General features: G+C 41.1%; 1 protein-coding gene across 1 annotated transcript; it reads left to right on the top strand.

Annotated features, from left to right (window-relative positions):
• The first annotated feature begins 1,325 nt into the window (after positions 1-1,325).
• Positions 1,326-23,806, top strand: LOC115578683 (NACHT, LRR and PYD domains-containing protein 12-like). The gene is made up of 11 exons (XM_030411768.1): positions 1,326-1,720; positions 10,368-10,653; positions 10,880-10,969; positions 13,558-15,412; positions 18,980-19,153; positions 19,692-19,865; positions 20,052-20,225; positions 20,400-20,573; positions 21,350-21,523; positions 22,222-22,268; positions 22,502-23,806. The coding sequence occupies exons 2-11, from the start codon at positions 10,380-10,382 to the stop codon at positions 23,035-23,037; spliced, it is 3,672 nt and encodes a 1,223-aa protein (XP_030267628.1). The 5' UTR covers positions 1,326-1,720; positions 10,368-10,379; the 3' UTR covers positions 23,038-23,806.
• Positions 23,807-25,565: the final 1,759 nt, after the last annotated feature.

Raw genomic sequence — 25,565 nt, 5'->3', positions numbered from 1 at the left:
AGACAAAAAGGTAAATTTGTGTTTTTAATGTCACTTTTTCATGTGTGATTTGTGTCTTCATTAGTTTGACTCAATCATCGCAGTAGAAATTGTTGAAATGTGTGAGAGGTGTCGAGCTTGTTGGTCGACAGGATCTTGTAGCTTCGAACAGTTTGAAACGCTGCAAATCAGGAAGAAAAACAAGACTCTTCATTCAACAGTGTGAACATACAGCACCAAGTTCAGTCAGAGATAATCCTCCTGCCAGCTCAGAGCTTGTGTCTGCTGTAATATCACAGCCTGCACTACTTTACACTTCTTTCTGTATTTGATGGCGTCCACATTTTCATCCAGTTCACTCTTAAAAACAGGAACTAAATGTCTCAGAACAGTTGAAGTTGCATCAGAGGATGTGGTGTTTGCCGAGTCAGAGTAAAAAGATGGAGCATCAAATATTTTCCTGCATTCTCCATCTTAAAAAGAAAAAGATAAATGTGCATTGAAACATGTTGAGAAGAACAACAGAATGTCAGATCAAAGTTTCTCTGCATGAGAACAATTTCAAAAACAAATGTGACACATTTTCATGTGAACTGTAAAATGTTCAGTCAGACTCAACGTCCCGTTTATCTCCTCAGGAAACATTTAGTTGTGTAGAAACAGTGAATTCATTTAGACACAACTTTTGTCTTTATTAATGGGGCATGCTCCCCCCCCCCCCGGAAGAAAATAACCCTTTAAATGGTGACTACTGGTGAGAATTTTCCAAAAAAATTCATTGTCAGAATTTCAGAATCAGAATCTAAGACATGAGACAAAATAGTGTAAAACTTTGCTGTTTGAAAATATGTTAACCTAGAGAACATTTTTACCATTATTTTCTTAGATTTTTTATGGAAACAGAATCTGTTTGAGAAGTTAGTGGGCCACATGACATGGAAGCTATTGAGAAAAAAAACATAATTTCTTCATATTAATATTCATATAAAATAGAGGAAGCACTAGAATACAATAAAAAGAGCTGTGTCTCATTTCTCCAGTTTACTAATACAATCTGCTGCTGGTTTGGAGCCACTGGGTCACATGACATGGAAGATCCTGGAAAAAAAACACCTGCAGTTATTTTGTATCAGTATATTTATGCTAAGTAATTTAATGACGGCAACCCATGACAGGTGGGTTGCCGACATCGCCGCAGACCCCTGGCACATTTTACGTGACGCGACGCAGTTTGGGCGCACTGAGGACAGTCCGTCCCGGTCGACAGTCGCGCCGGGAGCAAGGGGGCCCCGTCCCTCCCCATGTGTTGTTGCTTTCAGTCGACCTCTCTGTCTGTTTGTTGATGCACTTTGTGTTTGTCACATGTTGTCATGAGTTTACAGACTGTTCTCTCTCCCTCATTCAATCATCAACCTGTTGTTGTTTGTCTTCTTGTTGTCGGGGCTTCATTGTTCCTGCAGTTTGGACTCTGGATCTCTGTCAGTGTGTCTAACTGCTGTGAAATCTCTCCCATCAGAGCGCTGACTGACAGAGCTTCTGTAACACTGACACCTGCTGCTGACTGGCAGCACTACAGCTCACACTGGCTTTCTGCTCTCACCTCATTGATGTGTCTGGATTTGGATTTGAAGGTATGAGGATGTGACGGCTGTCGGTCAGATGAACACAGACACCAGCAGCGTCTGTCAGAGTCTGTAGACGAAGGAAGAACCACTCTTTGACCTCATCTGGACTTTAACAGGTGAGAACTGTGACAGGTAACATGACACACCTCTGATGAACAAACTCTGTCATTGTTGTATTTTGTGGACACATAATGAACTTTTAGATGAGAGCAGTGATGAATTCTTTCAATACTGTTAGTTACTGTTTTAATTATTCATGAATTAATTCACTAATTGTTCTCTGAAATGTGACTTTAAGTCTAAAATGAACCTTATCGTATTAAGTTTAGTTTGATATTATCAGCAGCAGGAAACAAGTCAGACTGTAATCTGAGCTGACTCTCTGCTGAGAGAGGAGGTTCTGTCAGAACCGGTCTGACAGCCTGGAAACTTTTTATCCTCTGACTGAACCTTGATCAGCTGTTAACTCTCTGACTTCTCTGATCTACACACACAACAGAGAATCAAATAAAATATGTCATGTGTACAGATGTAAATCTGACAGATCAATAATGAAGTCTTGTGCTTCTTTCTCCTGTAGACGAAGGAAGAACCACTCTTTGACCTCATCTGGACTTTAATAGTTGAGAACTGTGACAGGTAACATGACACACCTCTGATGAACACACTACAACATCAACACGGGCGTCATTTGACACAAGAGCGCAGGACGCTTCCCAACTTGACCCAAACAGGCGACACCATCCCACAACCACGCAAATGCTCACTGGCTGCACCTGATTGGACGAATGCCACTCGTGATCCGTGTACATCAGAGGAGGCTCGTCCATAGAGGCAGAGGAGGTTGGTCCTCCTCTATTTTTGAGAGGCAAGAGGAAGATCTTTTTTTTTTTAAGAAAGAGAAACTGGTTGAAATAAATCATTACCAAATCTCAGTATCATTTATAAAATATTATATATATATTATATCATAAAAAAAGTTTCTTCTTTGGAAGAAAATCCACTTAAAACGGTTGAACAGCGACAGCTGCAGACGGAGGAGACAGAGCAGTCTGTGAGAGGAGCAGGGAGCAGGAAGGTGGGGGCTAGAGGAGGACGGAGTGGGAGGGATCTCCTTCCATTCACTCAATGCATTTAAGATTTTTTCATGCTGATCTATGATTGGCTAAGACACGTAATTTGACGCGCTAAGGGAGGACGTCCTCCCTAACCAATCAGCAACCAGAATACAAGATTGACAGCAGGCTGGTCCAATAACAGTTCCCAAATTTCATTCTCACATTTATACAACCGTAAACAAAAAATACTTCTATGTATTTTACAGCTTTCACTGCCAGCCATGCTCGGACAAGAAATATGGAGTTTTCAGCGATATTGGAATCGGTTTCAAGGAAATATAAGCACATTTCTGAAAGAAAAAAAACTGTTAGGAGAAATCAGAGAGAAGTTTCGTTTCTTTCGTTCGTCCTGCTGGAGGACATAAAGTTAGCGGCACGACCGGGACAGGTTCGAATCCCGAAAGAGATAGAAGTTTTTTCTTTTTTTTGTCTTGTATATTAGCTTTTTAATGAAATGTTATTTAAAGAAGTCTTGTAAGTCATTGTTTTATTGCTTAATTTTCATTGAATATAAGAAAGTAGGGTTAATTAGTTGACTTGTATAAAATAACATGACACCGTGGACTGGTTTTCCTCCTGTCCTCCCCAATTTTTTCAGTCACCAGCCGCCACTGGTGTACATACATATATATATATATATATATATATATATGTATATTAGGGCTGTCAAACTATTTTTGTAATCGCGATTAATCGCATGTTGTCCATAGTTAACTCGCGATTGATCGCAAATAAATCGCAATTTTTTTGGCTCATTTCTTTCTGTTCTAAATGTACCTTGATGTATTTTTTTCATGTTCTTAATACTTTTAACAACAAAAGAAAGGGCAAATATGCTTGCGTTATGAAAATGTTAATTCAACACTTCAAATCATGCAGGAAAATAAAAGGCTCAAAAAATATCCCCTCACCCTAAATGGGATCAAAACAAGGTGATGTCTGCTTTTGGTGAGGGGGGGCGGTGGGCTCTCTGCATATGCCGTGTGTTTGGCTGCAAATGATATCTGAGACTCGACGTACTGATGTTAACTCATTTCATGTCAACAGCACGTGCAGATAACTTTTGTCCTATGGACCGAACCATCTGGCAGTGTTTTGAAAGTGAATTTTCCGTTCATAAGTCCTTTCTCCATTTCCTTTCACTTTCGCTTTTCAGTCTACCGAACGCCAACCCTGCTTCTTATTCTTCTGATTCCCTTTCTTATTCTTCTGCCACCCACTGGATCAAGAGTACAGGTGCCACCTACGGCCGTAAATCAAACAATGCGCGTTTCTTTTCTTTTTTAATACCGAGCGTTAATCGCGCGTTAAAAAAATTAACGGCGTTAAGAGGATGTTGCTTTAACATATATATATGTACATTATTATTTTTCAAAAGACAGAGAGACAAAAGGAAAAGAAGAGGAAAGTGTCACGTCGCCCAGCTAAGTGTTCCCCTTTTACTTTGTCAGTTTCTCTCCTGTGCTTCCTGTATTTTAATTTGGTCCTCACTGTGTTGTCTCTGTTCCACGTCCATCACCTCCCGTCCTTGTGTCCTTCCCTCCTGTGTGATTACCTGCCCCGCCCTGATGTGCTTCACCTGTGTCTCTTTGTCTCACCTGTGTGCTTAAGTAGTCTGTCTCCCCCACTTCCGGTGCCAGTTCGTCTTAGTTTGTCTAGCATTCCAGCCTTTTGTTCCCTGAGCTTCTAGTGTTTCTATCTTGCTGGTTTTTTGGACTTTAGCCTGGTTTCTCCGACTCTGCCTCTGCCTGACCCTCTTGGATATTGTTTGCCTGCCTGGACTGATCACCCGTGTACCAAACTCCTTTGATTAAAAGACCTTCTCTGAGCTCTGCGTCCTGCGTTTTGGGTCCTGTCTCTGTGCGCCTGTTACAGAAAGAAAGATAACATACAGAACATAGCACATCTAAATGATGATATCAGTCCATGGTCATAGTTAGACAATAAGGCAAATGACAAGAGAAAACACTTATGAATAAATAGAAGAATAAAATGAAGTATATGCAAAACACCTATACATCTGTGCACAGTGAAGCATTAAGTTTGTAAGTCTTGCCCCTTAAAGGTCCCATATTATGAAAAACTGACTTTTTCTGGTATTGGGTCTATGGTGCTGCCACACACCTAGAAACTTTGAAAAAAGACTATCCGTGCTTTTTTGAGTGAGATACAGATATCTAAAGGGGTCCTGCCTGCAGTTTTCAGATACACCAGTCAAATTTGCTGCGGCTGTCGACGTCGACGGCAGCTCATTTGCATATGGCTACCCCACTGCCCCTCCCTTCACCGCACGGTGTCTCCACCCACCAGGTACAGCTACCGTCTGGGAGATCCTACATTACGCTATTGAAATCACCATGTCCAAGCTCAAGGAGAAGTGCGCTGTTGTTGGTTGCAAGGACCAGCACAAAACACTTCATCGTCTCCCAGCTGCAGAGGACAAAAGAGCTGCATGGACTGAATTTATTTTTGAGAGCAATGTCCCAGCTGAAGTTGGCAAAAAACTGTTCATGTGTGCGAACCACTTTGACGCTGACTGTTTCACCAACTTGGGCCAGTACAAGGCAGGAGTAGTCGGCAGACTTGTACTCAAAGGAATTCTTACAGACCAACGACATGTAAGTATACAAATAATGTGCTGTGTGTTCCTGTAGATAAGGCTGAACTCGTGCCTGATGTACTGTGTGTTTTACCATTGAGAACAAGGTATGGTTAGCAGCTAACCGCTAACGTTAGCTTCTCTGACCACACAAGTTAGTGCTACAGCAGAATCATTCTGTGTATTACATTTCTGATCTTGCACATTATGTAATGCGTGTCCTACGGAAATGTCTGCATGTGCAAGTATTTAGCTGTTTTTATTTAGCAATTTTACACGAACTAACCAAGCAGTGTGTCACATAGTACCAGCTAACGCTAACCGCGATCTTCCAAGCTAATGCTAACCGCGATCTTCCAAGCTAATGCTAACCGCGATCTTCCAAGCTAATGCTAACCGCGAGCTAGTTCGCGATCAACACGGTCTCCAAATGCAAACCCAGAGACCCGGTCGGTCGAGCGGTACATACACACACCCTCCACCGGGTCTAAGTTTTCAGGATTTTGTGAAATAATGCATTTGAAAACGTTTTCTAAGCTGGAATATGTTGGCCTAAGCCAGGGCAAAACGAGTGTACTGCTGAATGCTACACAGAGTTTAGATTCTCTGCCCGAGCCCGAGCCCGCCGCTATCCTCGGACGGGCCGGGCCGGACCGGGCCCTTGACCAAGTATTAGTGCTTTTTTGTTTTTAATAACAGCTAGAAAAACGCGCATCTCTCTCCTCCCTCCATTTTTGTGTTGCTGCGTGGTGTTACACGTGAGTTATCCTCATGGTAAAAACGTGACTTGAGACGTACGTGACATCACTCCCCGAGACGCAAGAAGAAAGCAAGAATATATATTTTTACTAAGGAAAATGACCAAAATAATTCTAATGCACAGTGACTTGAATAAATAACTTTAATCTGATCACTTGTTTGGAAATGTTAACGCATTAGATGCAGCCTTTAGTGCTTGAATTATTCTGTAACAGTGCTGTCATGTGTTACTCCTATCCATATCTGAGAATTCTGTGCAGGATAATTAAACTGTGATTACTTGTTGAGAACATTTTAAATTGTTTGCCCATTTCTTGCAATTGTTTTCATGTTTTATTGTCTTTTTACTGTTTAAGACTCTACCTGGCTGCACTGCATTACAGTGAGAAGGCTGATAGAGGACAAGCTACCACATCATCAGGAGATCCTCTTTTCAAACTGAGCTTTCCAAAGTCCAGGAAGGAAGGGAGAGTGCAGAGCCAAACCAGTGAAGACAGAGGCGACATTCCGTAAGTTTTACAATCTTTTATTTGAACCTCTCAAATTAAAATAAACATGGACACACAGGCATCACACAAAAGGTTGAAAACAAACACTTAAAACCTGAATTATTTTAAGATGGTTTTCAAAATAAATAATAAGGAGAATGTATAAATAAGCAGTAATTAGGAGAAATAAGAGAAACTTTGCAGCACAAGCCTTTTTGGTTCTACTGCAATTTTCCTGTAAACATACATTTTTGTTTATTGCACTGCAGACTGAGGTGATGCACTGTTGGACCTGATCTTCAAGAAGGTTTTCCAGGACCCTGCCCCATGTGAACAAGGTGCTGAAACTCATAATCCCTGAAGACCTCTCAGACCACACAGACAGGCAGCACAACTCTCACTCTCCGCCCCAGAGAGCTCCAGCACCAGCTTACAAAGCTTCTGTAGGCTATATTGGCTGAACACAATTCAATATAAAGTCAGCACTGAATGTTTACACCCATGGCAACTAGATACTTTTTTTTTTTTAAATCATTTTCATATTGATATTGAAGTTAATATATAAAGTCAAACTGTTTCACTTCAGATATTTATTTTCTTATTATTATTTCATTCATGTCAACACATGTTTACAAATGTTTCTTACAATAAAACATCTTTCCTGACTGTTCTGTGTTTTCATTGTTTGATATGTAATTTTCATGGTAATAAGTGAAAGATAAACTATAAGCAATGTAAGATAGAGGAATCAGTTATGTATTTTTCATCATAACACTTTTGTGATAAATTAATAGTATTTATGTCACTAAAAGCTCACTGCACTATTCCCCTCAGACGTAAAGGTCCATAGTCTGTCTGATAAATGTTCAGTGCATTCTGCAGTGCAGATACGTTCAGGCAGACAGGTTACAGGCCAGGAGGGTCCACCATGCATGATGGTGGCTCAGGAAGCTGCTGTAGTCTTCGTGTAACCTAGAAATTATGAAAGGTAAGTGAGTGACAATAGATTAGAGAAAAGAGAGACAGAAAAATGACAACCATGTTTGCCCAGTGTTCACACTTCATTGTGGTATTTCCATACAGCAGATATTCTCAGGTTATGTAGGCATTTGTACACAATTGCCACAGGAACACCTGCTTTTATGCAGAATTTTTATTATTCACTGGAAACTATAATCGCTAATCACGTCGCATTGTTTCTTTGATAATATATCTAAAGTTTATAAACCGTTGTAACTGGTAAAAAAAAAACAATTCTGCTGGTAGACAGGTGATGGGGGAACTGTGGCTTATTGAAAACTTGAAAATTGCTGGCAGTAGCTAATTACAGGTCGTCACTACAAATAAACAGGTTCTCAAGCAACGTACCTGACTACATAAAGGTAAATAATAATATACGGTCACGCTTTTCTCTTGTAACTACTATTGCAAAATTGCATCCGCGTTACTTTAACTGGACAGCAGTAAACACCAGCCGAGGTTTGGCTAGCTTTATGATGTAACGTTAAACACTGGAGGCAGGAGAAGGGGGCTGTTATTTGAAACAACGCGGGGCAGACGGCCAATAAGCTCGTAAAACTTTACTTAGTCTACAGTAACATAAAAGTAACGTCGAGGTAACAAACTTAACTACTAACCAATGAGAAGAATCAATGTTCGTTCTTACTTTCTTCTGGAGCCTCTTGTTGTCCGGCGGCCATTACTTCCAGAAACTCCGCCGTTGCCATGGTCACATGATGCCGTCCTCACGTCTTCCGCAGGCAGGAAGAGGTGGGCGGCACCGTGGGCGGCGCGCAGTAGCTCATTAGCATTTAAAGGGAAAGGCACTGAAACAGGCCACCTGGAGCAGGGCTGTGAAACTGGTGTTTCAAGAACCCTGCTGTGCTCAATCCTTTAGCTTATTTCGACCAAAGCATGTTACTTACATTCCATTTAGACTTCAAGGAACCATGTTAAGAAGCAGAAATGAGCATAATATGGGACCTTTAAGGTATCTCAGTACAGGGTCCCATGTCTTGTCAAATACCTCTCCCAGCCACAAGTCATATATTAGTACACAGTCCATTTTCCACAAACGTATAATCAGTTTTTTCACAATCACCATCCCTAATTGAATAGCTTTCTTCTCATGTTTGTTGGTAGAAGGTAGAACACTCCCCGAACCGCTAGAAGAGGGCTGAGTACCAGGCTTTTTCCAAAAGCCTCAGAAAAACAGTGAAGAATGTTTTTCAAGTAAGAGTGAAGTTAACTGCATGACCAGAAGGATTGTGCAAGAATACCTATCATTGATTTAAATAACACATGGGTGAAACAGTAGGGTAAAATCTGTGTAGCTTCTCCTTTGAATAGTGGAATCTGTGTAATGTTTTAAACTGGATAAAGCTGTAGCTCACATTGAATGAACATTTATGATCATTACAAAGACATTCCTCCCAATTCTCGTCATTCAACTCCATATTCAACTCATCTGCCCGTGCCTTTTTATAAGCCTCTGTACTCAGCAGAGCTCTCCCATGAAGGATTCGATAAAAAAGGCAAACCGTCCCACGTGTGGCCGGGTTAAATTGATTAATAGCCTCGAGAATATCATGTTTGCTCAGAACTTCAAATGTTGGTATATTTCTCTTAACAAAATTTCTTATCTGTAAATATCTGAAAAAGCTTGAGGCAGAAATATTGTAAGTGGTTTACAGTTGTTTAAATGAGGCAAAATTCCCCTCAATATATAAATCACGCACCCTCTGTTTCCAAGCTGAAAAAACTACATCATTCAGGCCAGGTGTAAAAGCATTATTTTCACAAATTGGAGTATCAATGTATATATTTGGGGCCTTGATATGCATTTTTATCTGTTCCCATATGCATATACTGGCATTAATTACAAAGCTGTTTCTGTAATATGGCCTCTTGGCTTTGGTGGGGCTATTGAGAAGTGCTAGTGAGGAGGTCACGCAGGGGAACAATATGAAGAAGAGGGGGGGCCTCTTCTACACAAAGCAAGTATAGACAGATGAGCCGCCCAGTAATACATTTTGAAGATCCATAGAGCAAAGCCTCCAGCCATTTTAGGTTAACATAAATGCCTTTTGGAAATCCCAATGGCTTTGTAATTCCAAATAAAAGATATAATAGTTGGATCCAATTGTTAAAAGTAAGACTGGGGAGTAAAACATGGAACAGACTGAAAGAGATGTAGGAAACGTGGCAATACAATCATCTTAATATGCTTTTTTGCTAGGGAAATAGGAAGAGTCTAGCAAAAATGTATATCCTGCTTAAGTTGCTCGTATCATGCCAATTCTTCCATAAGAGGTCTTCAGGATCTTTCATCCCCGTTACACCAAGATAAGAAAAATCCTCAAAAGCCTTTTTTAAAGGGAGCGGACTGTATATATGTTATATCAACTTCCTCGGAAATTGGCATTATCTCACTGAGCTGTGTATGTTTTAAACTGGACCAACATGGTGTCTGGTTTGGAAACTGTATCTTACATTATGAAAATAGCTTATTGAAATTTCTTAAGAATTGTCTGAAGACACACTTGGAGTTAAAACAGTGCAGACCACTGATTGGTCAGTCTGTACAACCAGGGTCATGTTTCTGTGTTTGAATCATCTCTGCCAGCAGAGCAGAGAATAAAAAGGTTAGCAGTTTGTGTATGTTGTCAGTACAGGTCGCAGTGTGTCAGGTCATAAATGCAGCAGCTTCTCAACAGTTCAGACTGGTCTTCCCTGATGTTTCCCAGCTGATGGAAGTCTGGCTGGTTTTCCTTCAGGTGATAACACTGCCTGTCTTTAGCAGGGAGCCACGATGACACCAGAGGACATTTTCAACACTCTGGAGGATCTAAAAGTTGATGAATTCAAGGATTTCAAATGGTATCTGAAGCTGCCTGACATCCTGGAAGGCTACCAACCCATCAAACAGTCCAGGCTGGAGAGAGCAGAAAGACGGGACACAGTGGATCTGATGGTGAACACCTTTACACTTGATGGAGCTCTGAAGGTGACCAAGAAGATTTTAGAGAAGATCAAGAGGAATGACCTGGTGCAGAGTCTGTCAGCCAACAGCTCAGGACCAGAAGGTCAGTCACAGTCTTTATTTTAATATCATTTTCAGAAGAACAGAGTGAGTCGACCACACAATACTTGTAAAGGAACAGGCCTCTCAGTACAGAAGCTCATTGTTTTCAGCAAAGAAAAACAAAGAGGCCTGATTTCATAATGAGGAGAAAAGGCTGCAGCTGATCTAAGATTAAAGAATTTGTGTTGGTGCAACCCAGCCATAATCTCTGTCTTCACCTCTCTCAGTGTCAGTGAATGTCGGTGATGTTGCAGAGACTCCAGAGAACAGTGGACCTTCTTCCTCTCAGAGTGAAGGTAAAGCTGCTGTATTCTCTGGTATGTACAGAAGCCCTGAAAGACAAAGTTTAGTTTTTAGTTTGGAAAAGTTAAAAGTTAGTAAGATTGACTGCATTATAACTGAGTGAAAGCGGAGACAGAAGTCCTTGATGATCTTTAGTTGAAGCAGTATCAGAGTATCTGCTGCTCTGAAATACATTGAATACAAAGCATTGAATTCAATTTCCTCAAAAAGACACTAGAAGGTAAGTCATGAAATTCATCTACGAAGTCTGACGAAGACTGTAACATCAGTTTTTATATTGTTCTGTATGTGGCTGTGAGCTGTCAGGAGGATTTAGGAGGAACTATATTGGGACTGTTGTGACAGTGGATTGAGCTGAAGGAGGCAGTTTAATCCTTTTTTCGTGGAATTTCAGTCAAACCATCAGATCTGCATCAAACTCCGTCTCTACTGCAGCTACAGCAGCCAGGTTGCAGTAGGTCTTTATAATTTTTGATTGGCTGCTATTCTTAAGAGGGCGGGTCTTATGTGGTATGAGCAGGCCAGAGGTAAGACAGCAGAGATGGAGTCGAGTGAAGAGGAAGAAGAGATCAGAGAGCAGCTCTTTTCGTGGAGGCCATGATGGACACTGAATAATAACCATTATTTCTGAAGCATTTTTGTTTGCTTGTTTCTGTTTGTCAAACTGAATGAACTGAAACTGACTTAAGGGAGAACTTCGGTCGATTTAAACATGCAGCTTCATTGCTCAAGCTACCCTTGACTTGCCAGTACCGAAGACGCGAACAAATTTGGTCCAACCATTACAGAGCTTAGCATTGAACGCTAACAGCATGGGGTCAGAACTTTACACTGTGTTTTAATCGTCTTAACATGCTCCACATCTCACAGCAAAAGTTATGCAACATCAGCAGACACCTTAGCACACAGCACTCAAACTGAATAAAAAAGTAGTTAAAATAGTGTGTTTGTGCAAGGAGCTATTACCTGTTTGTTGACATCCGTGTCTTCCGGTAGCTAGACCAAACTAGTCAATCCGTCGAGCGTGCACTTACTCCCTCACTGGCGGAGACGGAAACATAATCCAGCATTTTCGTGTTTATGTTCATAATGTACATGTCCATGTTACAGCCTGTCATGAGCCATGAGCCTTACAATAGCCTGTTAAGCCTGTTAAGTGCACACTCGATGGATATGCTAGTTTGGTCTAGCTACCGGAACACACGGATGTCAACAAACAGGTAAGTAGCTCCTTGCACAAACACACTGTTTTAACTACTTTTTTATTCATTTTGAGTCATACACGCTACAGTGCTGTGTGCTAAGGTGTCTGCTGATGTTGCATAACTTTTGGTGTGAGATGTGGAGCATGTTAAGATGCTTAAAACACAGTGTAAAGTTCTGACCCCATGCTGTTAGCATTCAATGCTAAGTCTCGGTTCACGGAGCTCTGTAATGGTTGGACCAAATTTGTTCGCGTCTTCGGTACTGGCAAGTCAAGGGTAGCTTGAGCAATGAAGCTGCATGTTTAAATCGACCGAAGTTCTCCTTTAAGCTCAGTTCATGGTTTTCAGATTTGGAGTTGACCCGACCATGAAGTCAAAGTGGTTGATAACTGTGAGGACAGAGTGGAGTGAGGTGGAAAGCTAGCTGAGCTCACCTGTGGTTCAGATAAGGCCTGCATCCTTGTTTTATTGAGTGGAAACCAAAGAAGCCAGATAAATTATGGTCTGTGTGGAGCCACCAGGCTTAGCTTTGTTTTCTCTTTGTTGGAAGTAGTTCAAATGATATTGGTGTTTAAACATCATCAAGTGATTCTCCAAAACAAGAGGGAGTGACAGAAGTTAAAAATACACACTTCTGGTCCTGCAGGAGAGCCAGGGTTTCCCCTACATGTAATTGACTGTGGCGCACCGTCATGGAAAAATAAAAGCCGCCAAACCTTCAAAATTCAGGCATAAATAAATCCAGTGTTAGACAAAAATTGGACGGACTCAATTTTTAAAAGTGAAAGTAAGACAGCGTGGGGAATGGGAGTTCTGGGAGGGCACAAGCACGCATGAATGAGCTCATATTAAATAAAAATGCTTATTATTTGTGTCGCTATAATGACTGATGATAAGTAACGCCTTGAAAATGGCAATCGTAAAACCCGACCCGCCTCTCCAGACGTCCACATTTCCTGCATCTGTGTCCGACACAGCACATTATTTTTCACCCGTGCAGGACTCTGACTTAGATAACTCCTCTGTTGAAACGAATAATAACAATATTAGAGTTCATGATGGCTGTGTGAGAGCATTATAACCAGAGAAAAAAATTCTAATTACTGCCCCCTCGTCTTTGTGACATTTCAACAAGAAGATGGCAGCAAAACCAGCAGCTGCTCAGTGGTCACCAGTCCAGAGCTGTGGTTGTACTGACCAGCTCCCTGTTGGATAGATGTATATGTTGTTGGGGTACATGAGAGAATGATGTGATCAAATATTAATGTTAAGATAGTTTACTGTAACACAACTACAGATATCACACTGTTATAATAGTGTCCATAGACATCTTTCTCCAACTGTGAATTTAAAATCGTATTTCAGTTGTTTTTTTTTTGTTTCTATTTGTCACTCAGATGAGATTGTTCCAGTACCAAAGCCACAACCCATCTCTTATTACCAGAAAATGCTTCAGTCAAACCTCGAGGATCGGTTTAATTGTGCACAAGAGGGATGGGCACAGAGGAAGGATGAGCAACCTCTGGTTGATATCTACACAGAGCTGTACGTCACAGCTGGGGGTGACGTAAACATTAACAAACAGCATGAGGTCATTCAGATGGAGGTGAAGCCAACAAAAGAGGAATCAATTCAACCCTGTGACATGTTCAAACCCCCCTCTGGTAAAGGAAGATCCATAAGAACAGTGCTGACCAATGGAATCGCAGGAATTGGCAAAACATTTCTTGTCCAGAAGTTTCTGTTGGACTGGACTAACAAAGACAACAATCAAGATGTGCATCTCATATTCCCCTTTACCTTCCGCCAGCTGAACTTGAGGAAGGGAGAAAAGTTAAGTTTGACCAAGCTGATCCATAAATCTATCACAGAGACCAAAGACATTCAGGAAGAAGCTTTTGATCACATCTTTACGACTCTGCAGTCATCAGGAAACACCAACTACGACAAAAGTAAATTCAAACTGGTGTTTGTTTTGGATGGACTGGATGAGAGCCGCCTTCAACTGGACTGCTCGACCAATAAAAACAAAGAAACAGACTTTGATGTGACACAGTCCACCTCAGTGGATGTGCTGATGTCAAACCTCATCAACAGAAATCTGCTTCCCTCTGCTCGCCTCTGGATAACCACACGACCTGCAGCAGCCAATCAGATTCATTCTGATTTTGTTGACATGGTGACAGAAGTCAGAGGGTTCACTGACCCACAGAAGGAGGAGTACTTCAGGAAGAGATTCAGAAATGAGGAGCAGGCAAGCAGAATCATCTCCCACATCAAGACATCACGAAGCCTCCACATCATGTGCCACATCCCAGTCTTCTGCTGGATCACTGCTACAGTTCTGGAGGATGTGTTGAAGACCAGAGAGGGAGGAGAGCTGCCCAAGACCCTGACTGAGATGTATGTAGAGTTCCTGAGTTTTCAGAGTCATCAGACAAATGAGAAGTTTGACCAAAACATGTGCATTCAGTACATTAAGACGTTAGCAAAACTGGCTTTCCAGCAGCTAGAAAAGGGCAACCTGATCTTCTATGAAAGAGATCTTAAAGAGAGTGGCATTGATGTCAGAGCAGCCTCAGTGTTCTCAGGAGTGTTCACAGAGATCTTTAAAGAGAAACGTCGGAGGAAGAATGATGAAGTCAAGATGTTTAGCTTCGTCCATCTCAGTGTTCAGGAGTTTTTGGCAGCTTTGTATGTAGAGATGTCACTCATTAACGAAAACAAGAATGTGATGTCAGAGCTACCTCAAACTATCAGCAAACATGTGAGAATGTTTTTCAGCAAAACATCTGTGACAAATGTCCACAGATTTGCTATTGACAAGGCCCTACAGAGTCCAAATGGACACCTGGACATGTTCCTCCGCTTCCTTCTGGGTCTTTCACTGCAGACCAATGAGACTCTCCCTAAAGGCCTCCTGGAAAAGACGAGATGCTCACAATCTAATCAGGAAACAGTTGAGTACATTAAGAAGAAGATCAGTGAGAATCTGTCTCCAGAGAGAAGCATCAATCTGTTCCACTGTCTCAATGAACTGAATGATGGTTCTCTAGTGGAGGAGATCCAACAGTACCTGAGTTCAGGAAGTCTCTCCACAGATAAACTGTCTCCTGCTCAGTGGTCAGCTCTGGTATTCATCTTACTGTCATCAGAAGAAGATCTGGACGTATTTGACCTGAAGAAATACTCTACTTCAGAGGAGGCTCTTCTGAGACTGCTGCCAGTGGTCAAAGCCTCCAACAAAGCTCTGTAAGTGAAAAATATCTGTTGCAGTTTTCTTAAGGTGGGGTGAGCCAGTCTGGAGAATGATTGTTGATATTTTAACAAATAGCTAAACAAATTCACTGATGCACATTGCCAATGCAATGCTACTAACAACTGGTCTAGCTTGCATAGAAGTGGATTTTGCTTTGTCGTAGCTGAAGCAAAACAAACATTGGTTTTGCATCGATAATCGGTCGAAATCGAAAGCAGTATCGACAAAGCAGTCTGTTCAATTTATCATTTGAGATTGTCATTCATTATAAGAATAAGTCATTTTCTGTCAGCTCCAGTGGGGGGACAACACCACACTGTTTGTTTAAAGCCCTACAGCATGAAAGCTAACAGAGATAACTGTTGATGGAGCTTAAAGCTAAACACACACAGCAGTACTGAGAGTTCAGAGTAAGTGGTTAGCACTGAACTTCAGTGTAATGTGCCAACACAACACATTTACACAGAATTAATCTACTGCTGTATTTTGTCCGAGTACACAGTGGACATGTTATCGTTCTTCTGACAGAGATGAAAGTAACATGGTACCAGCAGTAACCAGGTGGTGAAGCAGTACCTTCAGAACAAAAAGCCTTAAAGACGAGTGAGATTGATGAAGACTTTAAAATATTTGTTTTTTAGATTAAATTCTCTTTTAACAGTGTTTCAATAACTTCTCATTTTGTTTTACACCTATTTCTGTTTTAAAATCAAAGTAAGATAAATGCCATTATTAATTTACTCAGCATTTTAATGGTGGATCTATTATGCCACTAATAACTTACAACTATAGATGATAATAAGATAAGGAAACCTTTCGATCAGTGATTGGTATCAGTCAATGCTACTTCTAGCCATCGATGATCTGCCCAAAAATCCTGATCGATGCACCCTTAACTTAGTATACCACTGTTGACATTATGGCAGCTTTAACTTCTGGAGACAGTTAAGAAAGTGTTGTTTGTTGTTACTGCTTATTTCAGCATGTTACATCCAGTGTTGCCAACTCTTTTCCAATAAAAGTAGCCAGCACTAGCTCCAAAAGTTGCTAAAAGTCACCAGGTGACTTCATACGCATGTACATTTTGACGATGTAATTACATACTGATTTGCATAATTCTTGCTGGTTGTGTCTGTTGCAGGGAGAGTGAGATTATTTTAAGACATACACTGCCTGGCCAAAAAAAAAGTCACCACTTGGATTTAACTAAGAAAATTGGTAAGAGCCTCCTATTGGATAATTACTGCATAAGCGATTATCTTTCAGCTGGCAACAAGTTATTTAACCCCAACTGATGCAATGAATAGCTTTTCATTTCTTAAACAACTATGTCAAAACATCCCGTGGTCGTGGAAAAGATGTTAGTCTGTTTGAGAAGGGTCAAATCATTGGCATGCATCAAGCAGAGAAAACAACTAAGGAGATTTCAGAAACTACTCAAATTTGGTTAATTACTGTCCAACGCATTGTTAAAAACTGGAAGGATAGTGGGGAACCATTGTCTTTGAGGAAGAAATGAGGTCAGAAAAAAATCTTGACTGATCGTGATCGGTGATCACTTAAATAATAAATGCTTCAATTTGCTAGGGAGCATAAAGATTGGATTCTGGAACAATGGAAGAAGGTTATGTGGTCTGATGAGTCCAGATTTACCCTGTTCCAGAGTGATGGGTGCATCAGGGTAAGAAGAGAGGCAGATGAAGTGATGCACCCATCATGCCTAGTGCTTACTGTACCAGCCTGTGGGGGCAGTGCTATGATCTGGGGTTGCTGCAGTTGGTCAGGTCCAGGTTCAGCAACATTATGTGCCCCAAGATTGAGGTCAGCTGACTACTTGAATGTACTGAATGACCAGGTTATTCCATCAATGGATTTTTTCTCCTCCGATGGCCCGGGCATATTACAAGATGACAATGCCACAATTCATCGGGCTCAAATTGTGAAAGAGTGGTTCAGGGAACATGAGATAACATTTTCACACATGGATTGGCCACCACAGAGTCCAGACCTTAACCCCATTGAGAATCTTTTGGATGTGCTGGAGAAGGCTTTGTGCAGTGGTCCGACTCTCCCATCATCATAACAAGATCTTGGTGAAAAATTAATGCAACACAGGATGGAAATAAATCTTGTGACATTACAGAAGCTTATCAAAACAATGCCACAGCGAATGCGTGCCGTAATCAAAGCTAAAGGCGGTCCAACAAAATATTACAGTGTGTGACCTTTTTCTTTTGGTGGCAACTTTTTTTTGTTGCCAGGCAGTGTACATACAAAAGGTTTATAGAGATTTATTTACCAAATAATCACAAACTCACTACAGGGACAGATATATTTTAAGTGAAAACAGTAAAGGGAGGGAGAAGATCAAACGAACTACGCACATTTTTACAAGATAGAGGAACATCCTAATCTGGCGAAAGGGTGAGAGAGAAGATCAATAAAATCATTACATTTATCAGGCTTCTTGTGATTTAGACTTGGCAGCTTAAGGTTATCACCTAAGAAGTCAGACAATTAACAGATCAAAACAGAGTAAACAGCAGCTATCCAGTCTCGAATCCACAGTGGCAAAAGATATTATATATTTCTCACCTTTCCGCTGATGATCGGAATAAGTCGCCAAATTTGTTGCTAGTCGCTTTTTAAAATAAAGTCACTAAGAGGGTCTGAAAAGTCGCTAAATCTAGCGAGAAAGTCGCCAATTTGGCAACACTGGTTACACCAGATAATTTGCTGTCAGCTCTTCAGTTGCAGAAAGTTCTTGGCAAACTTAAGGCCCACACACACCGCCCAGACTCAAAACAACAGCCAACTGCCTTATCCGACCACTCCATTGCCTCTCGTCTGACCCGTTCAGCAGAAAAGTTGCATTGAACACACCGTCTAGATGTGCTGCCAACTCTTCAGTAGCAGTAACATTCTGCGCTTTTGCGAGATGCAATAAGTGGGTGGCACTAGTCTTGTGCCAGTACTCCAAAACATGAAAACAAGAAATGACGGAACAGAGTGCATAGAAAAACAACACACACAGTATTCCGCCCCTCCCACACACCGCGCTGATTCGCTAGCACACCGCCAACCAGTCAGAGAATCAAATGGCTCCAATGGCCAACAGCCAACCTTCTCAGACTTTGCATGTTGTATCGGAGCAGACAACATCCGTGCTGTTCCAAAAGCTTCCAACACAGCTGAACTCACCGAACAGATTTGTTCCTGACCTCGTCCGAGTCTCCCCAAATGCTTCAGACGTCGAACAGTTGGGCCAGTGAGTTCCTGCCTTAAGATGAATGTCCATAGACAAGTAATTTAACCTGGACATAGACAACAAGTTGAATGTTAGGATATAATCACTGAAATAGACAGAAATAGAATAGCTGACCCTCCTGAACTTTTCACAAATGTGAAATGCTAGTATGAAAAACACTAATTGTCTAAACATCTACTGATCACCAGAGACTCTTGATTGTTCGAATTATCAACACAGTAACAGTTTCTACAGAAATGTGATGTATTTTCTTTTTTGGATGACAGAAACAGTATCAATAACTCTTTTTCAGGCTGAGTGGCTGTAATCTGTCAGAGAGAAGCTGTGAAGCTCTGTCCTCAGTTCTCAGCTCCCAGTCCTCTAGTCTGAGAGAGCTGGACCTGAATAACAGCAACCTGCAGGATTTAGGAGTGAAGCCGCTGTCTGTTGGACTGAGGAGTCCACACTGTAAACTGGATACTCTCAGGTCAGGATTACCAAAAAAAAAAAAAAAATGTACAGAATGACCAATAACTGTTCCTTAATGTTGTCATTTTTGTCCTGTGATTTTAACGGTTCCCTTTTCAGGCACTGCTCTGGAACTGAGTGTATTAGAATACAACTGTTAGGTCAAATCAAAAAGAGAGAATAGTCTTCACATGGGTAATCTTACATTACTTTTTTCAGGCTGAGTGGCTGTAATCTGTCAGAGAGAAGCTGTGAAGCTCTGTCCTCAGTTCTCAGCTCTCAGTCCTTTAGTCTGAAAGAGCTGGACCTGAATAATAACAATCTACAGGATTCAGGAGTGGAGCCGCTGTCTGTTAGACTGAAGTTTCCACACTGTAAACTGGAGACTCTCAGGTCAGGATTATAAAAGACATGTACAGAGTGAACAATAACTGTTCCTCTATGTTGTCATTGTTCTCCTGTCAGACACTGCTCTGAAACTGATTGTATAAAAACTGTAAGTTAAATCAAACTGAGAGAAATGTCTTCACATGTGTACTCTACATTTTCTTTTTCAGGCTGAGTTGCTGTAATCTGTCAGAGAGAAGCTGTGAAGCTCTGTCCTCAGTTCTCAGCTCCCAGTTCTCTAGTCTGAGAGAGCTGGACCTGAATAATAACAACCTGCAGGATTTAGGAGTGGAGCCGATGTCTGTTGGACTGAAGAGTTCACACTGTAAACTGAGTACACTCAGGTTAGGATTATAAAAGACATGTACGGATTAAACAATTACTGTTCCTTTATGTTGTCATTTTTGTTCTGTCATTTTACCAGTTCTCTTTGCAGACAGTGCTCTGGAACCGAGTGTGTCAAAATACAGTTGGAAGTAACTCAAGCAGGAAAGAAATGTGTTCATATGTGTACTCTAATTTTGTTTCAGGCTAAGTGGCTGTAATCTGTCAGAGAGAAGCTGTGAAGCTCTGTCCTCAGTTCTCAGCTCCCAGTCCTCTAGTCTGAGAGAGCTGGACCTGAATAACAACAACCTGAAGAATTTAGGAGTAGAGCCGCTGTCTGTTGGACTGAAGACTCCACACTGTAAACTGGAAACTCTCAGGTCAGGATTAAAAAAGATATGTACAAAGTGAACAATAAGTGTTCCTTAACGTTATCATTTTTGTCATGTCATTTTACCAGTTCTCTTTTCCGACACTGCTATGAACCTGAGTGTATCAAAATAAAACTACAAGTTCAATCAAACAGACAGTAAAGTCTTAACATTTATTTTCAGGCTCAGTGGCTGCAATCTGTCAGGGAGAAGCTGTGAAACTCTGTCCTCAGTTCTCAGCTCCCAGTCCTCTAGTCTGAGAGAGCTGGACCTGGGTAACAACGACCTGCAGGATTCAGGAGTGAAGTCGCTGTCTGTTGGACTTAAGAGTCAACACTGTAAACTGGAGACTCTCAGGTCTGACTTCAGTGTCCGGCCCGGCCCGACACATTAACTCTACTTAAACTTAAACTACACAATCAGTGATGCCGGCAACGCGTTACTCTAGTCTGACCAGGTAGTCTAACACGGTAATATTTCCAAACCAGTTATCAGATTAAAGTTACTTATTCAAGTCACTGTGCGTTACTATTATTTTTGTCATTTTCCGTAGTAAAAAAAATATATTTTGCTTTCTTCTTGCGTCTCGAGGAGTGACGTCACGTGCGCGAGAAGTCACGTTTTCAGCACGAGGACAACTCACATGTAACACCACGCAGCGACACAAGCAACTTGGAGGGAGCAGAGAGATGCACGTTTTCTAGCTGGAAATACAGTCATTATTTTGAGTTATTAAAAAACACACACACACACACACACACAAATGCTTGATCAAGGGCCCGGCCCGAGGATAGTGACGGACCGCAGGCTGGGTCGGGTCAGGGTCGGGCTCGGGCTCAGGCAGAGAATCTAAACTCTAAAAGGTATACAATGCCATTATGAGACTACATCACTTATTTTAATTATAGTGAAGTTATATTTATCAAGCACCATGTCAGCTCTCTTCCCATATTGAAAACATACTTTTAACAGGGGAAAAAATATCAGGAAGAGGAGGATCCTTCTCCCAGGACTGACAGACAGGAAGTAGATATTGCATGTACAGAAAAACAAAATCACAGTTCACAGATGTAATATACCATATCCTGTGTGTGTGTGTGTGTGTGTGTGTGTGTGTGTGTGTGTGTTTCAAGGCTGTCAGGCTGTCTGATTACAGAGGAAGGCTGCACTTCTCTAGCCTCAGCTCTGAGATCCAACCCCTCCCATCTGAGAGAGCTGGACCTGAGATACAATCATCCAGGAAACTCAGGAGTGAAGCTGCTGTCGGCTGGACTTGACGATCCAGACTGGAGACTGGACACTCTCAGGTATGAACAGACATCAAGAGCTCACTTACTGTTTCTCTGTCACAGTGACAAGCTGAGGACTGTCAGTTCAGAGTCTGAACCAGCAGCACTGCTGATAACAGTGACGACTGTAGCAAGTCCAACTCCATGTAAACAGAGAGGGCAGACAGGAGATATCTTTGGTTCAGTTGTATATTTATGTTTTCTCCTTAGTTTTGTTGACTCTGTCTGCTGAGAGGAGCTGAGAGGAGCTCACCTGGTGAATGTGTTCTTCCTGGCCATTTCTTCAGCCTCTAGTCCAAATTCTGTTTTTTTTTTTTGTTTTTGTTTTTTTTTCTTAACACCATTATTTTTCTGACTTAACCCATTAGTGCCTACTACTTTTGTGCCTACTACTGAAATGTTTAATTTCCTATGGAAGTGTTCTCTACACACATATCTGAATAATTTATTTGAATTGGTCTCTTATCTACAATGTACATGAGGTAATGGGAAGATTTGCATATGACTGAAACTTTCATGGAACTGCTGGACAGTGAAAAAGAAGACACTGTAAACAGAAGTAATGATGAAGTTTTTTTTATTTATTTACCATTTATCAGGAAAGCGAGCTGGATAATGTTGCTGAACTGACAATTGTGAAACATAGAATCAAAGAGATAATGTCCTCAGCCAAAGAGGACCTCGAAGGTTCATTCTGACTCTGTTTCTTCCTCCAGGGTGGAACATGGTGGAGAGCAGAGGCTGAAACCTGGTCTGAGGAAGTGTAAGTGTGTGTTCACTTTGATTGATGAAAACAAGGCAGCACATGTTAAAGTAGTTTAAATCTAAAGCTTGTGTATCTGCATTCAACTGTCAGTTTGAAAGAAGATCCAAAAAGATGAGTCATTGTGAAGTTTTGATCTAATTAACAGTCAGTCTGTTAATAAAGCAACAAATAAACATCAGCTGTGTTAGATGATAAACTGCTGCTGTATTGTGTCTTGTTCTCCCCATCAGATGTCTGTGAACTCACAGTGGACACAAACACAGTACACAAACTCCTCAAACTGTCTGAAAACAACAGGAAGGTGACACGTGTGTTAGGGAAGCAGCCATATCCTGATCATCCAGAGAGGTTTGACTTTTTGCCTCAGCTGCTGTGTAGAAATGATCTGTCTGGTCGCTGTTACTGGGAGGTCGAGTGGAGAGGAAGGACTGATATATCAGTGAGTTACAGAGGAATCAGTAGGAGAGGAAACAGTGAGGATTGTTGGTTTGGATGGAATAATCAGTCCTGGAGCCTGAGCTGCTCTGATGATGGTTGTTACTCTGTCTGGCACAATAAGAGAAGAACAGTCCTCTCCTCCTCCTCCTCCTCCTCCGCCTCCTCTGTCTCTAACAGAGTAGCAGTGTATGTGGACTGTCCTGCTGGCACTCTGTCCTTCTACAGAGTCTCTGACTCACTGATCCACCTCCACACCTTCAACACCACATTCACTCAACCTCTTTATCCTGGGTTCTTGTTAACTTTAGGTTCCTCACTGTCTCTATAGAAGGGACACACACACTCACACACAGACTCTCTCTCTCTGTAAATGACAGTAACAGAAATGGTTTAGTTGTTTTGTCTCTTCTTGGTAAATGTGCTGCACATCAGTGGTTTTAAATCTCTTTAAATATGTTTTGAACATTCAGATTTCAGTTTTCTGAACTTTGTGATCTGATTGTTTTCTCACAACAATCAGCCTGTATATACAATAAAATCAGGCTGCACACACACATGCATATAGATAATCATAATGATGGTCTTTGTTCAGACAGGTTGTATTTGGGGCGACTATGGCTCAGTTGGTAGAGCGGGTCGGCCTATGTTTGGAGGGTTGGCAGTTCGAGCTCCACCCCTGGCAATTGGGTCATGGTTGTTGTGTCCTTGGGCAAAACACTTCATCCACCTTGCCTTGTGTGAATGTGCGACCACGCTCCTCTCAGTCTGCCCCAGGGCAGCTGTGGCTACTATCGTAGTTCAGCCCCACTATGACTGTGAATGAATGGAACCTGGAACCCTTTCTAGTACCTAGAAAAGCACCATACCAATCCATTATTATTATTTTGTTGATGTGTCATTCATCATCGAAGTTTGTCATTTGTCTTATTTGAGTTATTATGTGTAAATATGTGTATATGAGTGGATAGAGCTGCTGCTACGTGCAGACGGACCTCCATTACAAAATCTCCCTGTAGAGTCCAAGAGCCAAAGACTTTCTGTCAACACTTCATCATCTCACATCATCTGTCAGAATAAACATTTGACTTTCTCATTCACGTGTCTCTTCTGATTGAAATAACATCTTTTCACATCAGTTTAGGATCTCAGGTTTAGAGGATGGAAGCAGATTTGTTCACTCTTTAGAAACAGACTACATCCACACAGATGGACCATTTAACCTCTCTAGGGCTGTAAATTGTTGGGTGACCAACATTCCTGTTGGAGTGTGTTTCGTCCTGCTCCTCTCCTTTCCTTATCACAAGTGTCTGAAATGACTCTTTCTATCTACTGATGTATAAATATATTTATCGTGTGTTTCAGATCATCTAATCATTTTGATATCATGAACCTCGGCCTTAAATTCTGCTGATTTACAGGATTCCACTCTGATGAGTTTTGGTAGTAACTTTTAACACAATAATATAATGTCAGTGTAACATGAGTGTATTTAATAGTAACCAGTATGATTTACTAATGACTTGACTTCTATGATCATGTATTATTTTAGACGTGCTCCTCTGTTATATAATCCTGAGCTACAGATATGAACATTTTTATTAGTTATGTTTTGTTACTCTTTGTTATTTGATAAATTCCTCTAACGAGCTCTTGGTGCTTCCTTTGGTTCTTAGATATGTTGCATATAGTGACGACAGAACAAGTGAGTTTTCAGTTTGCCGGTTCATATAATTCAAATGTTATTTAAGATGTACAATTATTCCCCTTTGTGCGGCCAGTTCTCTCTCCACACAAAGGAATAAGTGATCAATCAGTAAAAGAGCGCCAACAATCCTCCTTCTTCCAGAACACGCCCCTAGACTATAAACCTTGACAACATGTGCTGTCCTGCCCTCTTGTCTCTGACGGTTTCCATCCTGACTCTGTGCTGAAGCCCCTCTGATTGGCAGTGCAGACAACAGGCATGATCAGGTGTTGGCTTGTGTTTTAAACCTTTTACTGAGAGCTGAAGAAAGCTCCACAATGAACTCCACAATGACATCATGAATGTTGTAATCCTCCTTTGTAGTTAGTGAACTTTTTGACTTTTGAAGTCTTTTTGGCTTCATGCATCACAACTGTGCAGCCTGTCAGTGAACACAAGCAGACAGAAGAACACATGGTGTGTCTCCTCCGTGGCCTCAGATAGACCTGGTCTTAGCCTGATCCTGTCAGGCTCAGCGCTTTCCCAGAAGTTCACCTCATCATCAGCTCATCCATCACCAAAGTAGGAAATAACCATCTTCATGTGTTCTGTTGGAGAGTTGATGAAGAGCTCATTCTTAAATGATTTCTGCTTTTATTGATCGCGGTGAAGTGTTCCCTCTTTTTTAGTTTTGAATCATTTCTGATAAAATGATTTAATTCATTCTGTCTACAATGTTTAATAACTGAATTTACAATTAATTCTTGTCTTATCATTTATCCACTCTAACTGTATATATGAACATATGAATATATGTTTATTGGTTCTCATTCATCATCCATGTCCCTGAAGAGTTCAATAAATATCTTGAATTAAGTGGTTTGTAATTGTAATTTGTGAATTACTGTCTGTGTGTGACGCACATAATTTCTGCCTGCAGACAAAAAGGTAAATGAGTGTTTTTAATGTCACTTTTTCATGTGTGATTTGTGTCTTTTCCCCTGTAAAGACTCGTGTTATCAGACTATTTGTGTCTTCATTAGTTTGACTCAATCATTGTATGGAAGCAAATTTGTACCATAATTCAAATTAAAATGCATTTACAGAAATGCTTTTTCATTTTAAGAATGTAGCTGCATTTTTTGACTCATAAATAAAATTAGTAATAAATC

Source organism: Sparus aurata, chromosome 1 (assembly GCF_900880675.1).
Source record: "Sparus aurata chromosome 1, fSpaAur1.1, whole genome shotgun sequence".
Classification (NCBI taxonomy): domain Eukaryota; kingdom Metazoa; phylum Chordata; class Actinopteri; order Spariformes; family Sparidae; genus Sparus; species Sparus aurata.
Note: the sequence above shows the minus strand (reverse complement) of the source record. Positions and strands in the feature narration are given on the sequence as shown.